This window comes from Varanus komodoensis, unplaced genomic scaffold, assembly GCF_004798865.1.
Source record: "Varanus komodoensis strain SLA01 unplaced genomic scaffold, ASM479886v1 scaffold107, whole genome shotgun sequence".
NCBI lineage: Eukaryota > Metazoa > Chordata > Lepidosauria > Squamata > Varanidae > Varanus > Varanus komodoensis.
In genome coordinates, this window is record NW_025335305.1 from 283,188 (window position 1) to 300,774 (window position 17,587).

General features: G+C 47.7%; 1 protein-coding gene and 4 non-coding genes across 7 annotated transcripts in view; all 5 read right to left on the reverse strand.

The window, feature by feature from the left end:
• Positions 1-17,587, reverse strand: part of LOC123017987 (carnitine O-acetyltransferase-like) — a 34,828-nt gene that overhangs the window by 5,740 nt on the left and 11,501 nt on the right. For all 3 annotated transcript variants that reach the window (XM_044419688.1, XM_044419686.1, XM_044419687.1), the window contains exons 4-8: positions 9,988-10,041; positions 8,980-9,145; positions 5,480-5,654; positions 3,908-4,086; positions 1,454-1,554 (exon numbers count right to left, since the gene is read on the reverse strand). In XM_044419688.1, the coding sequence (XP_044275623.1) occupies positions 1,454-1,554; positions 3,908-4,086; positions 5,480-5,654; positions 8,980-9,145; positions 9,988-10,041 (675 nt within the window). The remainder of the gene's footprint in view (positions 1-1,453; positions 1,555-3,907; positions 4,087-5,479; positions 5,655-8,979; positions 9,146-9,987; positions 10,042-17,587) is intronic.
• TRNAC-GCA lies at positions 11,272-11,343 on the reverse strand. The gene has a single exon. It is a non-coding gene; the product is annotated as a tRNA-Cys (tRNA).
• Positions 12,963-13,034, reverse strand: TRNAC-GCA. Its single transcript has one exon. It is a non-coding gene; the product is annotated as a tRNA-Cys (tRNA).
• On the reverse strand, positions 15,685-15,756 carry TRNAC-GCA. The gene has a single exon. It is a non-coding gene; the product is annotated as a tRNA-Cys (tRNA).
• Positions 16,832-16,903, reverse strand: TRNAC-GCA. The gene has a single exon. It is a non-coding gene; the product is annotated as a tRNA-Cys (tRNA).

Below are 17,587 nucleotides of genomic sequence, written 5' to 3' on the forward strand. Positions count from 1 at the left end.
CAATTGCTCCAGCTGGGCTCCCACAGCTGGCCAACCTCTGGAGCCCAGGGCCGTCAACGCACGGGCCTGATGGGCACTTGCCCGTGGGCCCCATACTAAACTGTGTATGTTAACCCTTGGAAAATTGGAACACCTCCAAAATTAACAATAGTTGCAGTTGTCGAAGGGACCCCAGTACACTGCTTTGCCAGGGGCCCATCATGTTGTTAAGATGGCCCTGCTGGAGCCCCAACCTTGCAGCTGCTCCTTGTCCTGCTGAGCACCTCCCGACCTTTTCCAGTAACGCCATGAAGCAGGTTAACTCAAAGAATTAATAGGTCTCACAACGGCTCTTTAACACAGATCGTCAGTTAATTGCTGGCAAGGCAATGCTTTAATATGTTTTCTAAAGATGTTTTGTCAGTGCCCAATCACTGCCTCTTTTTAGAAGGAGGTTATTATACAGATACACTCTGTTCTACAACAGCCTCTAATATTCACTGATGTACATGGCCTTTTCATATTAGCTAGCAAATGGTCAGCATAAATGGATTCTCCATGCCTTTTTAATAGCAGAAGTGGAAGGATAAATGTTCAACTTCTTTAATACTATGGAATGAGCGCTTCATAACACTTTTCATATTTATGATAGGTGACATGTAGATGCCACCTTCAAGCATATACTAATTTGGTTACATGCCCTGTTTTTGTTGAAGCTTATATGTAATTGCTAGAAACTTGTATTTTCATATATATGCATTACACACGTATTGATATGGATATATACAAATCTATGTATGTGTATGTTTTCTTTTGAATGATTGATTTCACATGCATTGATATGGATATATACAAATCTATGTATGTGTATGTTTTTTTTCTTTTGTTGACAAGTCACAATAAAAATAAGCATAGGTTGAATTTCTAAAAAAAGATTCTTGAAGAGCTGACAAGTAATATATGTACTTGTATTCGTATCACAGATTAAAAATTACAAATCTACCCAAATACATATATACTTAAGAGGAAGGGAAGGAACGAGGCATTGTGCATCACTCGTGACACCTGGAGCCGGGTACAGAAAGGTGGCTGAAGTGCTGGTGAGCGGTGGTGTGGCAGGGGAGTGCGGGGGGGGGGGGGCTGGACTGGGACTTGGGAGACCCGGGTTCTAGTCCCCATTTGGCTGTGAAGCTCCCTGGGTCGCTTTGGGCCAGCCACTGCCTCTCCGCCTAGCCTGCCTTACAGGTGATTGTGAGAATAACATGGAGGGGGGTTCTGTAGGCCTCCTTGGGTTCCCCGCAGGAAAAAGGCAGGGTGCACATTGAACAAATGACATAAAGGTAATTAAGGGGCAGCTAAATCACATAAGGCTGCAGAGCACGGGCGCAGGACCTCAGGTCCTCTGGGCCGAAGGCAGCCCCTCAGGGGCCGGTAGGAAGTCCGACCCAGACACCCCCCACCCCTTTCCTCTTACCAGTAGTCAAGCACGTGGTCTATGATCGTGGCAATTGGGGGCCCCTCAGCAACGGCCTGCTCGTAAAGCACCCCACAGGAACCATCCTCTCCCACTATGAACTGTGAGTCAGGAGAAAGGACAAGCATTTATGTATTATAAATGTATAAGGTGCTCCTTATAATGTTAGAGAGAGGGAGAACGAGAGAGCACAGAGCAGTATACAATGCATTAAAATACACATGATGAAGAATTGCAGTAAAAGCAAACAGAGCCATAAAACAAGGGCTGGAAGTGCATGAGGGAAAGGAAGAAGAGAGATGGGGATGGAAAGAGAATAGCTTTATGAGAGTTTTTGCCTTTAACATTAAATGCATATTTCTACCTAAAGGTGACACAATGCCAACTCAAATACATGGATATGTATTTTCATTATTCAACTTTTTTGGATTTAAAGTATAAACAGCACAATAAAGTAAGATGCATTCACAAATGGCCAGCCTATAATGAAAGCCGATGCACAATAGCGACTGAAAGACTGAGTTATATATTAGAAAGCCCTGGCTCAACTCTCTCCTCTCCCATTAGCAGACTCAGTGGTCATCTACTCAGCCTCAGTTTCTCCATCTGCAACACGGTAGGATAACAATGCCAGCTTATCTTCCATGGCTTTCATAAGGATTGCAACTCGAAAATGCATGTGAAGCACTTTGAACAGTTGGAAGTACAATAGAAATGTTGCTATTATAGTTGCTGTTGTTTATCATGTTAATAGCAGTAATACTGATATTCCTTATGATAATGGTAAGAATAATAAATGTATTTTGCCCTTCCTCATAGAACTGCAACCTTCTTCCCATTACATGATCACCCTCCCAGTATTCCCACCCCTTGATGCCTAAACTGTAAAATGCAATTCAAAAAACCAACAACAAAAAGAATGGAAGGGAAGAGAGAAGAAATAGAAAAGAGGAGGGCAGAAAAGAAGACGTTCCTCAGATTTTTGTGTCCACTGTTCTGGGGAAACAAAAGCCCCACAAATTAATTCAGCCCACAAAAAGATCTAGGCAAGTTCACCAAACATCAAGAAGTTAGAACAAAAGGAAGTTTTAGCAACCGGAGGCCTCGAGCTAAATCCAGCCTCATGCAGTATCCTGTCTGGCCTTCTATTTGCCAACAAAAGAGTTGTGGAAGCTGCAGCAAATTCCATTAGGCAGACAACTGGCTCCTTCGTGCAGGACGGAAATAGGTCCAACAAGTAACAGCAGGTTTTTATACTTCTAATTAACTGTGATTGGCAGGTTTGAGCTGCAACAAAATGTTGCAGTGGGGAGTGCTCCTGCCTCAGGCATCCAGCCACAGGTGCCCCCCCACCCCAATCTTTTTCTTCAGGTTTTTGTACTTTTGCAAACCACTGGTCCCCCCCCCCCCACCGGCCTGCAAGCTTGCAGATTCCTTCCTGTTGTGCACAGATGGTGTTTTTGGACTACATAATATTAGGCAAGGAATTAGGAAAGGAACTGAAAGGAAAAATGCTGATCTCCTACTGCCCATTTAGAATTCTGTATATCGTTCTGGACACCACAGCTAAAAAGGATATGGCAGAGTTGGAAAAAGGGCAGAAAAGGGCAAGGAAAATGATCAAGGAACTGGAGGACTTCCCCATGAAGAAAAGTTATAATAGTTGGGGTGGGAGCACTTTCCTTGGGAGGTGACTTCCACACAGAGGATTACTGTGACGTGCTCTGCATGGGGTTGCCCTTGAAGATGGTCCGGATATTCCAATGGGTCCAGAGCAGAGCTGCCAGGATACTAACGGGGCCCGGCAGGTGTTCACGCCGGTCCTCTATTGTCTACACAGGCTACCGCTTGAAGTCCGGGCCCAATTTAAGGTGCTGGTGATGATCTATAAAGCCCTAAATGGCTTGGGACTGGGATACCGGAAGGAGCGCCTTCTCCCCTATGTGCCCTGCCACCCCTTGAGATCTGAGGCAGAGGCCCTTCTCCGGAAACCCTCCGTGAAGGATATTAGGAGGGTGAGTACCCGGAGGAGGGCCTTCTCTGCGCTGGTGCCCCGATTGTGGAACACGCTCCCCAGAGAGGTCCACCTGGCGCCAGCGCTTCTACCTTTTCGGCATCAGGTGAAAACCTTTTTATTCTCCCAGTATTTTAATTGTTAGTTTGTTTCAGTGGAGGGTTTACATTTTAATCATTAGATGCTGAGCAATTGTTGTTATTCTTGTTTCTGTTTTGTTTTTTGACTAATCTGCTGTAAACCGTCTTGAGACTTTTAACTATGGGACGGTATAGAAAAGTTTTCGAGAGAGAGAGAGAGAGAGAGAGAGAGAGAGAGGGAGGGAGGGAGGGAGGGAGGGAGGGAGGGAGGGAGGACGGACGGACACGGTAAGCGCCTCGAGGTGTGAGCACAGGGATCATGCCCCCTTCACCCTGTTCTCTCCCTGATCGTACTCTCACCTGCAGCGTCTTGTCAAACCAGCGATTCCCGCTGTTGGAGTGGCTTCCTCCCCCATGCAGCATCTGGGCCGCCAGGCGGCTCGTGGCGCGTGCGTCCGACACCTTCAGGACGGGAGAGTCCAGGCAGACGGTGAAAAGGCTACGCTGGATGGCACGTGCCGATTCGCAGTTCAGCTTGTCTGGAGGTGGAGCAGGAAGGCCGGGCAGACGGGGCAGGGAGAGAAACACAAGGTCACAATGCTGTGGAGCCGCAGACAGAGAATTAACCATCTTCTAAGCAGAGAAGGCATCTGAAGACGCTCCACGGAGGATGCTGCACAGCAAAGGATCAGGGCTGGATCCAAGAATGTCCACAGCATCTCCAAGATTCTTAACTTCCTTCTCCCAGAACTTCCCCGTTTCCCCAGTTATGAATTGTTTGGTGCTTTTCTGACTTCTGTATAGCTTTTCCTTATTCTAGCACGTTTAAATGCCTCTCCTAGGGCTGAGTTACTGACGAGCAGAGCCATTGCACTAAAATATGCCAGTATTTTTGGCCCCTTCTCCTCTGCTTTCAAGCAAGCCCATGACCAGAATGAGGCCCCTGAGAGCTTCTGAAATATAAATTTGGCCCTCAGGTTCGGCACCCCTGTGGTGGAGGGTTGCTCTCCACACTGGCCTAAAGCAGGCCTGAATTCTTCACCATGGCTGAGATACAGAACAGACAGGGAAACCCTGAGTGAGGCAAGGGCTCCATAGGCAGCAGAATCACATGGAGGAAAGGACTGTACCACTTCATACTAAGGAAGGGATGGAACACTACCCTGCATGGAAAGCAGGCAGTTGCTTGTTCTGCATGCAGGAAGCACACACCTTAAGGACAAGGCCTTGAGCTGAGCCCTTTGTCCGCTTTGCAGATTTTCCGGGGCAAGGAGGTTTTAATGTAAGGATCACTCCAAAATGTGGGATATGCCTCCATCTGCAGTTGAAGCCCTTCCGCCTATTCTGCTCCCTCATTTTCTTGCATGCGTAAATCAGCCCCACATCTTCAGAAATAGTGTGCATGAAAAGAAACCACAAAGGCCCGCTTATCACTTTACAAGCAAGGATGCTGAAAAGGCTGACCAACTGCTTTGCCCATGGTTTCCTCAGCAACATTTAATCGGAGTTAACACAAACCATGGTTTCCTGATCTGGAATAGAGCTGGGGTTAAGTCAGGGTTTAAGTCAAGGGTTCTAGCACAGGATTTGACACTGTTCTAGGTGCTTGGTGGGACACCCTCCAGATGGGAAAGAATTACATTCTTGGCCTGTCCAGATTGCTTTCTCAGCCACAGGCCCTTTCCCATGTCTTTAGCCCCACCCTCTGCTAGAATACAGCCCCCCCATGACTCTTCCCAAATTGGAATCCTTCTCAAAGGCCAAAAAAAGAAAGAAAAAGACTCCCCACTCTTGCTTTAGGTATTCAGATGCAACACTGAATGATATTTAAAGCAAACCATGGTTAAGTGTGTTGGCTTCAGGCAGCGGCTGAGCAAGGAAGAAAACTGCAATAAGAGCACATTGCTCCCCCCCCGCCCCACACACCCCTACCTCTCATGAGAGTGGTATATGCCTGTCCCCATGTATGCCGGTGGTCACTGGTCAGCACCCCCAAGGGCTCCTTATTGGTCTTCGTGGACTGGGCCCGGATCCGCTGGAGCTGCCCGTGCAGCTGATCCACGGTGAGCGGTGTCCCGTCGCTGTTGTACACCTCGAGCTGGAAGAACTGGGGGAGGAACGAAAGGCACAGAGAGGCCGGTCTTCATTTTTTTTATTTATTTATTTAAAAAATTTCTATGCCGTCCATTACTTTAAAAAGTCTCTGGATGGCTTACAAGAGAGCAAGTCATTTGTGACAAGGAACAGTTAGTTCCCTTCTGGAGGCACTGATTCAAGGCACTGATTGGAACCTAAGGAAGATTTAAAAGGTTGGACCACCTTTTTTCTGTCCAGGGCCAGAGTCCCTTGGAGGAATCGGATGCGGAGCTGAGCAGGGAGGGAGGCGGAAGGAGAGAGGAGCAGCCGGGCGGGTTGCTCCTCTTCTCTCTTGCTCATCTCGCTGCCTCTCCCTTTCTGCTCTCCCCATTTGCTTCATCTGCCCACTTTTCCTTCCTACCCAGCACCCTTGCCCAGGACCACCTGCATGCGGAGGGCCACGAGATTGACTGACTGACTGACTGATTGATTGATAGCTTTTCGATCCTGTCCACTACAAGCATCTTGGGACAGCTTACAAAAAATAAGTAGAATAAAACCAACACCACAGCATCCAACAATTGATATACTAAGAACCTAGTTAAAATCAATTAAACATTAAAATGGGGGGGGTTTGTCTGACGCTGAAAAGAATATACTGTTGGCACCAGGCGAACCTCTCCAGGGAGCGTATTCCATAGTCAGGGTGCCACCACAGAGAAGGCCCTCCTCTGGGTACTCTCCCTCCTGATCTCCTTCAAGGAGGGCTCCCGGAGCAGGGCCTCCGCCTCAGATCTCAAGGGGTGGGAGGGCACATAGGGGAGAAGGCGCTCCTTCAGGGATCCTGGTGCCACAGGACAGGCTGCCACCCGCTGCCTAAAGCCCTCAAATACCCCAGAGATCCAACCCCCGCCCCCATGGGCCAGTCGATTATTTATTTCAGGGTCTACATGGCCAGGTGCTGAAATCGCTGATGGAAAATTAACCAGATCAAAACAATTAAAACAGGATGTCAAGAAAGGAGCTGGTCAACCAAGGAAAGCCTCCTGAAATGAAGATGTTTTCAGGCAGCGCTAGGAAGACTGATGCCTGCCTTACTGCCATGGGCACGGCGCTCCAAAGAAAAGGGGCCACCACATGGAAGGCCCTTCTCTAGGGGGACTCCAGTCAGGTCTGTGTGGACTCACGGGCAGCCTGCCCTCAGATGAACTCAGTGGCAAGGCCAGTTAGTAAGGGAGAAGGTCCTCTCTCAAGAGGCACAAGAGTCATAAGAAGATAATACGCAGACCCTGCAGGATCAGACCAAGGGTTTTTTCCCCTTATATTCCTGTTTTCTTGCTGCAGTGGCTGACCAGATGCCTGCACAAATGCAGCATGAGGAAAACAGCTCTACCCATACTCCCCAGCACACTGCCTCCATGGTCAGAGGCAGAGAATCCTGTAAAACCCCCCAGATCCTAGGAGCACATGAGGCTCCCTTGCCCCAGGTCACAGCGGTCTGTTTATCCCGGGTCTGCTCTGAATGGCTCCAGCTCTCTAGGGTGTCAGACACAGACGTTCTGCTAGCCCAACTCCTTCAGATCCTTTAATTGGTGAATCACAGAATCAGCCAGTTGGAAGGGGCCAAGAAGGCCACAGGGTCCAACCCCTTGCCCAGTGCCGGACTCAAGTCTCCCATCCAGATTCTAACCAGGCCTGATTATGCTTAGCTTCCAAGATCAGGCGTGATTAGGCACGTCTGGCTTTGGAGAGCCTAAGGACCAAACTGCAGCTTTTTTTAATATTTAAAACTTCCATACTCTGCCTTTCCTTATAAAATTACAAGGTGGTTCACAATTACCAACTCCCTGCCCCATAAAGACCGTAAAAAACAGAATCCACAAAACCCAACAGAATAGCAGACAGGAGATTTTACAGCAGCAATAAAACACCCACTGAAATAATCAAAACAACACCAGAGAGAGGCGAGTCCTTTTTTATGTAACACATTTAAGGCACAGTCCTATTAAGTTTAAGAGGCTTCCCCAACATGCTGGGAGTTGCAAGCCTCTTTTCCAAGCTTGCACAGGTTTGAATCACTCACAAACTACACGGTTGCTTCATCCTTATTAAAATGTGGATGCTGGGAGTCCGTGGAGGAAGGTCCCTTTTCTCCTTTTCATGGGAGTCCAGCACGTGGCGTTTAGACAGCCTCGTGTGAAACCTTCAGTGGATGCAGTCCTATCAGGATGCTGGTAAGCCCCTGAACCCAGAGGCTCATGGGCATCCAGTAGAGAGGAGGAGGCGAGGCGGAGGGGATCTTGGCCATGCTGCTACTCTAGCTCTGCATTTACTCCGGCGGCCGTCTTCAGCCACTCAGCAAGGGTGTTTTGGAGGAGAAGGGAACGAGGCTGAAACAGCTCTACGATACCTCATATCCTGGCTGTTCAAAGCCCCCTTTAGCCCCTCTCCAAAGTTGCTTCCCTGACCTCAGAGAGCAGTCAACATAGGTCTTTCAACATGAGCTGGGACGGGGTGCGAGCTCTGACTTGCATCTCTGAGGTTGGAGTGCCATTTCTGAAGATGGACCTGGAAATCTTGAACTATCCTATGGAGCCCAGACAATGCCTAGAAGCCACATGTTCATATCATTCATATGTCACAATATGGGAAAACTAGGCTAAAATACATAGAAACATAGAAAGGGACTCCTGGGCCATCTAGTCTGACCCCCGACTCCAGCCAGCTCTGCTCATGTAATCCGCAACATGTGACTGTCCAATCTTGCCTTGAACAGCCTCACTGATGGGGCCTCCACCGCCTCCCTTGGAAGCCCATTCCACATCCTAGGGGTCCTAAACCATCAGGACGTACGTCCTGACATCCAGCCTGAAGCCTGGATTCCTTGAGCTTTGCCCCACTGGAATGAGTTCTGCCTCCCACTGCAGCAAAGACAAAGTCACAGTCCCCCTCCACATGACATCCCCTCTCATGCCCAGAAGTTGCTAAAAGATCCCCTCGAAGTCTCCTCTTCTCCAGGCTGTAAAGACCCAGTTCCCGCCATCTCTCCTCATGTCATCCCTCCCATCCTGGCTACCATCCTTGTGACCCTGCGCTGAACAGATTCTAACCTAGCTATGTCTCTCCTACAATGTGGAGACCAGAACTGGATGCAGTACTCCAGTTGTGGGCGCGCCAGAGTTGTGCAGTGCAACATGACACAACTCTTCAGGGTCTTTGCACCTACCCTTCTGAATATACACGGAGCTTTTTGCCTGCCTCTCTTCATTCTGCACAGTGGATACCTTTTAGACTATTCATGACTGGGATGTGCAAACCCTTTCGGTTCCCTTGGACCATTTTGGAGGAATAATTACCTGGAAATTGCGTACTACAGTGATGTAGGTGGGGGGTCTCCGGCCAGGAGGAGGCAGCAAGACAGAATCGTGCTTGGGCCCTGGAAGTCGGCATGAGGAGAAGAGGCAGGAATACTGATCCATGCAGAGAGGGTAGCCCCGGGAATATTCAACCAACAAGGTCTGGCTGGCATGAGGGAAGAGCAGATCAGCACATCAGTGCCCTTCCAGTCTCAGCCCATAAGGCGGCTCTTGCTCTGAGTACCAGACCAAGCTTAGCTCTGCTAATCCCCCTAGGTCTGACCTACAGCTGCTCCCATTATCTCAGCACCTGCGTCGTCCAGCCGCCAATACAGTGGTTGCAGCCCGCCAGAGGTTTAAATTGTACTTCAGACCCACACAAAGTGCAGGATCATTTTAATTGCAATTCGCATGAGAGAGAGAAACGAGAGAGAGAGAATGGTTATGGACAGCTACATCCTTTTCCAAATCTTTTTAATCACGACTGGAAACTGAAACAGGATGTTATTCTTGATAAAAATAAACAATGAAATTTATCTTACAATCTGATCCCCAATCTCAAAGTCTGCCTTATTGTCTGGCTTGCTTAACAGCACAGGACAGATTGTATGCACTGTGCGCTGTTGATGTTTTAGTAATGTTAAAATGGTTAGGAGTCTTTCAATAAACTGAAAACAAAACATAAAGCATTTTAATCTCTGAATGATTCTCCTTCTTCCACAAACCTATTACTGTCACCCCACGGATGACTACTGACCAAGGGTGCGTGCAGCCCTTTGCAAAACCGCTCTCCATCCTCTCTTGCCTAGCCACCAGGAGGCTCATGCAACCCCATCCAGACACATAAAGGTGGCAAGATCCTTGTCATTTGGCAGAACAAGTGGCATATGCCAATTTCCAAGTATAAGGCTTCACTTACATCCTCCCCCCCCCGATTTTGATGAGGAAAACACCACACCCTACACGAATATCTCTGCATTTCCCATCTTCCCCAGCCAGAGTACTCACTGGTCAATCTTTGCCTTGAAATCCAGCACACCAGCAATGAGTTTTGCAGCAAACCTGCACGAGAGAGAGAAATCTCAGGTTAAAAGACCTAGGCAGAAACCTGAGCTAGTGGCCACTCTGCAGTGCTAGCTCCTTATGTCCAGCAATAAACCTGCTCTGCACATGTTCAGAGGTGCTCTTTGCTTTTTAAAACTAAGCTACCTGCCGAAGAGGAGAAAGCACCTTCATGCTCAAAAACCCTGTCCCTCAGCATTATCGTTATTTTAATAATGGATTTTTGCAGCCTCATCAAATCTAACACATTTATTATGGGATAAGATTCATGGACTAGCACAAGTATGAGAAACCTCTTCAGCCTAAGGGCTGAATTCGGTTTTAGAGCTGCGAGCTGCATTCCAGTGTGGGCAAGAAGAAAACAAAGGGAGTTGTGTCAAAGGAAAACAAGGCTAGGCCGCGGGGAGGCATTTCGGCTTTTTAGTATGGGGGAAAAACTGTACATAAGCTGGAACTCATGAAATTTGGAGGAAAGCAGGTGGGGTCAGCAGATGTGGAAAGTCCAGAGGGCTAGGTGTGGCCCAAGAGTGTGAAGTCTTCCCCAGGACTAGAGTCCACTGCATCGGATTCATGGACATCGCTCTGAATAGCGATCACCCTGCAAAGTTGAGAGCCACCCTCGCAGGGCTTAGAGTGTTGGACTAGGGAGATGTGGGTCGAGTGGCGTTAAAGTTCAAAACATCTGCCACACATCAGGCTAGAGAAGGCTAAACCTATACAGGCTGGTTACACATTTGCAGAAAGATTTTATCCACTGCTTTCTGTACATAGTAAAAGTAAAAAAGAATAGGAAAGAGGGCTAGAAATGGAATTTGTAAAGCCATCAAATAAAATAGTGGGCTTAAGAGGATTTTCTCAAACTACACTCCTCCTCTTTGGAGTCTCAGAACTTCCAACGTAATTGGTCCATTTGGGATAAATGTCCCATGGGCCAGGCAAGGAAGGAGCAGAGAGACATCCAAGGGTTGTTTAGACCCACAGTCACACAACTTTTAATGTGATGGGGGGAAAGGGGGCACCCAAAATACCTACATGTTACACTGTATGCAGGTATTGGTCAGCAAGATTTCTAGGAAAGGAAACTAAATATATCCTATAGGTTTCTGGTTAACAGGTTCATTTTACATCATCTTTCATGAGGTATATCCACAGGTTACCCACTATGATCTTCAGGAAGATGACGACGAAAACTCCAACAAAATCCTTAAAAGCAAGCAACCAAAAGAGTTCAGGGGGCACCCGGACTTGAACCAGGGACCTCTTGATCTGCAGTCAAATGCTCTACCGCTGAGCTATACCCCCTGCACATATAATGGTCTAAACAGGAAGCATACTCGTGGATACTGGTTTTGCCACATAGTTCTCCACCAGCAGTTGAATGAGGAATGCTTTCAAGTGTTCTCCCTGGAGGCAATTCTTCCAACATAAATGTTTCTGCCAAGGGACAACCTCTTGCACGTCTGTCCATTATATTCATAGGATCATAGAACAGTAGAGCTGGAAGGGGCCCAAAAGGCCATCGGGTCCAACCCCCTGCTAGTGCAGGTCACCGATTCACACCATCCCACTCAGGACTGTCCAGCTTTCTTTTTGGATGACTCCAGTGTGGGAGAGCCCAGGACAACCAAGACTCTGTCCCATCAGAAGGACATGCATTTTGTCCGGCAACCAAGGCCAGGCAAAATGTATGGGCCTGACCTCAGAGTTCTTAGCTACTGCAATTTTGCCATTTGCATCTCTTGACCTGCATGGGCAAAAGGGTTCACCTTACAGCAGCTGCCTGGAGAACGGCGCAATGGTCCGTTTGAAGGCCAGGGAGCTCTCCATCCTGACCCGGCCACGACCACAAGCAAGTCGAGGGAACCAAGGCATCCGTGGCAATTAATTTCAGAGTATAGAACCTAACACCCAGATAGCTACGCTTGACCAACAGGGATAGAACAGTGAGCTGGCAAAGGGTTGGGCATCATTAAGATGCTAAATTTTGGCTGGGGAGACCTGGCGTTGCCATCACAACCAACAGGTGAATACGGGCAAGTAACAGTCTGATTCTAGCCTACCTATTAAGAGGATCACGGCCAGGTCAAACCAGTTCCCCGTCCCCCACCGCTCCCCAGCTCACGAAACTGGCAAATGCTGCTCTTTGAGAAGACATGAGCACCACTGCCAGAAAAAGAGTACAAGGTACAGCACTCCAACACTGCTTTGCTATACCCTCTGCCAATGGTGCTCCTAAATTGTGCCCACCCTAAATCTTTGCGGGACAGAAAAACTAAAAATGCAGAACTATCACGTTTCTCTTTCCCAAAAAGAGGAGGTGTTTGGAGGGGACCAAGGGCTTCCTGATCTGTTGCTGATTAATTCCACCACACCAGTGTCCAACTGACTGCCACCTAGACCTCTAATTTGTTCTGTCTTTTCTGATGATGGTGGCGATTTTCATTTCCATACCATCCAGGAGTTGAAACTCTCTAGGTGCTTCACAACAACTCATAAACACAGGAAGAATAATATAAATAGAACAATAAAACATAAAGTTCCAATAAACAAAATTTAAAACCGCTTAAACTAACACAATTTCAATGAAAATTAGAAATGTTTAAAGTTATCGCATCCAACCATTGTACAATCATAGAACAGTAGAGTTGGAAGTGGCCAAGAAGGCCATCGATTCCAAGCCCCTGTTCAATTCAGGACTCCAGGTAAGGCATCCCTGACAGGTGGGTGTCCAGCTACATCTTGAAGGCCTTCAAAGTGAGACAGCTCACAACCTTCCTGGGTAACTGGTTCCATTTCAGGACTGCTCTAACTGTCAGGAAGTTTCTCTTGATGATCAGTCAGAAATTGTATTCCAGGAATTTGAGCCCATTCTCTGTTCAGATCTCTTTCTGTAAAAAAAGCCACTGCATTCCTCAAAAGGAAGGGGGCACCCGGACTTGAACCAGGGACCTCTTGATCTGCAGTCAAATGCTCTACCGCTGAGCTATACCCCCTGCACATGCACACACCTCACCAGCAAGCCTGCTTATGGATACTGGTTCTGCCACTTCGCTCCCTACCATCCCTTTAATGAGCAATGCCTTCAGACTCTCTCCCTGTGATGTCACTCTTCCCTCAGGAGTGCTTCTGCTGAGGAGCAGGCTCTTGCACTTTTGAGCACCTCAAGTAAGTTAGAGCACCCTCTCCCCTTGTGCCCCCTGCCATGTGGGGCTGCCCCACCATGTAGTGATGACCATACATCTGGGCAGCTTGGAAAGGTGGGGCTTGGAAAATTCATGGAGCATGAAGCCAGCCACGGTTTAACATTTCTTGTAAATCACCCCAAATCTTTCCCAAGGAAGGCCCCTAAGAAATTGATGAAATAAATCGCACTCTTGTTGGCTGCAAGTCACGGCAGGGGCAGGGAGACGGAGGGGGCCGTTGCGTTCCTGTTCTATTTATGGGCCTCCCATGTAGGCCTCTCACTGGCTACTCTCTGGGAGCAGAAAGCTGGATTAGGTGGAGTTACAGGCCTGAACCCCAAAAAGCTAGGCCCGGGTCTCCAGCTTTTTAAAATGCTTGCTTGGCTTGGCATCAGAAGCTAGGTGCTTGCAGTAGCACAACAGAGCTTTAGTCAGCGTTCTCCTGACCCAGACAGTCTGCTTCCATGGAGCCGAGTTTTCCTTTCCGGTATTAATACAGTACGAGGACCACACACTCTGCACACCTGCAGCCCTGCACACCCCTCATCAGCCTCTGCTTCTGCAGGCCAGAGGAGAGGATAAGCCTTTCCTCCGATGGCAGACAGAGAAGAACCTCGACCATCCAGACGCGACTGCTCCTTACTCGCTCACTGAATGTCATTATTCCTTAGCGCCTGTGTAAATAGCAGTACCAAAACTATCCATGAGATAATCCTACCTTTGAAATGGGTAGAATGTTGTACACATGAGCTGAATACCGTAATCTATGAAGCCCACCATGTTCTTTGTGCTCTGGTTTCAAAGCCTCCCTTTGAAGGGGATTCTGCTGACTCTGTCGGAACCTCCCCTGCAGAGACCCTCGTTGCGCAGGGTAAGATGCTTGCTGCTAAATGTAATGGAAATCGAGCTCGCATTCGGGCATTACTGCAATAAAGAACCATCTCCTTCTTCGTAAATCTAGAGCTGGCATATCACTCTCTGGAAATCCCAAAAATAACCTACCACCCACAGCTGAGCCTCCGGATGGACGCAGCACGAGCTCTTTTCTTCTTAGTCCTCACAGAGAGATCACACTCAAGAACACCAAGGAGCCCAAGAGAAACTTTCCAGGATTCCCAAGCAGGAAGATGTGACTCTATTCTCCCCTTTGCCAATGGCAAACACACTTTTAGAAATTCTTCCAGGATCTTGGGAGCTTCTCCTGGACTAGCACCATGGCTAGCAAGGAATAACCTTCCCTCCTGGGGAAGAGGTGAAAATAGGGGCTAGTGTGGTGTGTTGGGGTCACTGAAGTGCTCACGGGGTGACTTTGGGCAGGGCACTGACTCTGTCTAAGCTACCTCACAGGGTTGTCGTAGCAAGGGGAGGTTTGTGCGCCCCCTAAGGTTCCTCACAAGAGAGGAAAGGCAGATAAATAAATAAGGAACTGCTTTCCTTGGAAACACTGTTAGCTAGAGCGAGCCCTGTCTTGAGTGGAGTTGTGTGTCTTTGTGGAGGAAAAAAATGTCTCTGAGGGGGTGTGTATCTGTGTGTGCAAGGCAAGAATGTGCATGTCTGAGTGTGTGAATGGGTGTGTATCTGCATGAACATGTTGCCATGCAGTATCCGAAAGGAGGGCCTTCCCACTGGTGGCACCTACTCCTTGGAGTACTGCCCCGCCCCCAAGGAAGCCGCAAATACTGTCGTTTAAAAATCTCCTGAAAACACACCAGCTCACCCAGACGTTCTCTGGCTAGCAATTAATCTAAAAGTGACCGCTCCATCTTGGTGTTTTTTGAATTGTCTTTTAATGATACTTTGGCTGAAGTGCTTAATAGTGATATGTAAACTGCTTAGAGATTACATTAAAGTGTATATAAGTATTACTACTGCATACATAAATAGCAAAGTAATTGTATGCATGAATGGCTGTGTGGATGCAGTGCCCCGAAATAGCCTGTAAAGGTTTAAAAAGTCACATGCTTCAGGACTTGTCATGTTTCTGAGGCTCCCCTTTGGGTTTGGGTTCTGCTGCCACCTGAAATATGGAGGGTATGAACCTGGTGGGGGGAGAGGCTTCTCCACTGCAGCAAGAAGGATCTTTGGAGTCATTCCAGGAGATGTTTGCTTGGCCCATACTTTCAGGCACGGAAGAAAGATACTTTCGGGCCAGCCGGCCTTGGTACATTTAAGGGATATTCTGCTGCTGATATCAACAGCTCGAGGTCTTGCTTGTTCACTTGCTTTTAGGAGATCTTGCTTAATGTTACATTGATTTTACATAAGCTGCCTTGTGTACCTTTTGTGAAAAGCAAAAAACAGGGTGGAGGAAGAACTGAATGAATAAGGAAGAAATTAAAAATAAGGGAGGTCCCATTCATCATTCATTCCAAGGTTTCCAATAAATATGTCTGAATTTTACCCTCCATGAGAAATTGTGAAAAGGGAATGCTAAAATTTTGATTAACTTCCGCAAAAGTTCAGGGGGCACCCGGACTTGAACCAGGGACCTCTTGATCTGCAGTCAAATGCTCTACCGCTGAGCTATACCCCCAACACAAAATCATCTGTCACCTAAACTCTAGTTATGGACAGTGGTTTTGCTACACAGTTCTTTGCCCTATACTTATGACTAATGGCCTTCAAGCGTTATACCTACAAGGGAACTCTCTGTACAACTTTATGTCTAAGTAAGAACTCGTTGCACATTTGTGCATCGAAAAAGGTTCATCGGAGCACAGTGTCACCCGACATGGAGCTTGAGCCATGGCATCCCCTTCATCTCACCCCCACAACTTTCCGTGGCAGCCAGAGACAGATTTCCAAGGGTTGGCAAGCCATTTTCCACAGACACTTCTCTGCCCTCCGCGGGAAATGCGAGAATTCCTTGGACTGTCCAGGAATATGTCTGCTATCTTGCCACTGGGAATAGGCCCTCTAACATCTTAACCAATTTGCCAAATCTCCCAAGGGCTGGAGAAGGATAAAGCATCTCCCAGATCTCCCACTGCCTTCAAGATTCTCCCTGGATCAGACAGTTGTACCGCCGGTCATGCTGGGGCTCATAAATGAAGAGCTGTGCTGGATCAGGCCGACAGTCTATTTAGTCCAGCATCCTGTTCCCACAGTGCGCACCCATATGGCCAGATGGAAAGCCCACGGAGCGTGTCTCAGACCTCGGAGTGCCCTTCCTGAAGCCTCACCCACTGCCACCAGAAAAACACTTTGGCCATTTAAGCCATTTAAAATGTATGGATTGCTGAATCAGCATGGTAAATTACATAAATGTTGTTTGCATTTTTCATTCGATGCGGAAAAATAATACTTCATATTGCATTATCTGTTTAGTATTTCTAGACTTCATCCATAAGGAGCTTTTGAGCACAGGAACTCAAAATGCAACCTCCAAAAGATTTGAACCTGGGGCCTCAAGGTCTGATTCTGAATTCTCTGCCACTGAGCTAAACTCCTATACACATTTGCATCACTAAAAGCTTCGCTATAGAATATGTTGTCTGTCCTACCATTCCTTCACACAGTCTTCTGCTAAAAAGAATTTCTAGTTTCTATCCACTCTGTGTTCCTAGGAACAGGGAAGGCTGTATTTGAGAATACATTCCTCTAAAAAGAGGGGGCACCCGGACTTGAACCAGGGACCTCTTGATCTGCAGTCAAATGCTCTACCGCTGAGCTATACCCCCTACGCCATTGTTCTTTCCCAAGAAGTCTAGTTAGGGATACTGGTTCATTCACTCAGTCCACTTTGATCTGCTGCCAATAGCAGGTTTATTAATTGCAGAGATCACCATGTTACTTGCCACCCACACAAATTATAATTATGCTTCATTTTACATCATGCTCAACTAGTTCTTTGTTTGGATAAACTCTCTAATCATGGTTACTCATTCTGAAGCGTTTGGGTGACAGGGCGGGTGTGTGTCGTGACAGATGCAGTCACATCAGCAGTAATAGCTTGCTGCTCGGGGACACACACACCAACTCAGCGGAGCGGGGAGCATTCATCCAACGAGAAGGATTTGCAGGAAAACTAACTGCACAGCCCGTGCCCTGTGCCAGGGTGGGCCACTGATGGGCTGCGTCAGATTTATCCAGCACGGTGCAACCAGGGAAGCCACAACAAGGAAAATTCTGCAGCAGCAGATCAGCAAGCGGTGGGGCTGCAAACGCCTGGAAAGCAATGTGGTGACTACACAAAGCTGGCATGGGTTTGCCAAAAAGAAACCCTGCCTGTTTGATCTCCTTTTGTAATCAGGAAACGTGGAAATGTCATGTGGAACTGTGGAAAACATGTATCTTGACCTCAGCAAAGCTGCTGAAGCAAAGTGTTCAGGATACCCTGATCAGGAAACTAGCTGAACATGGAC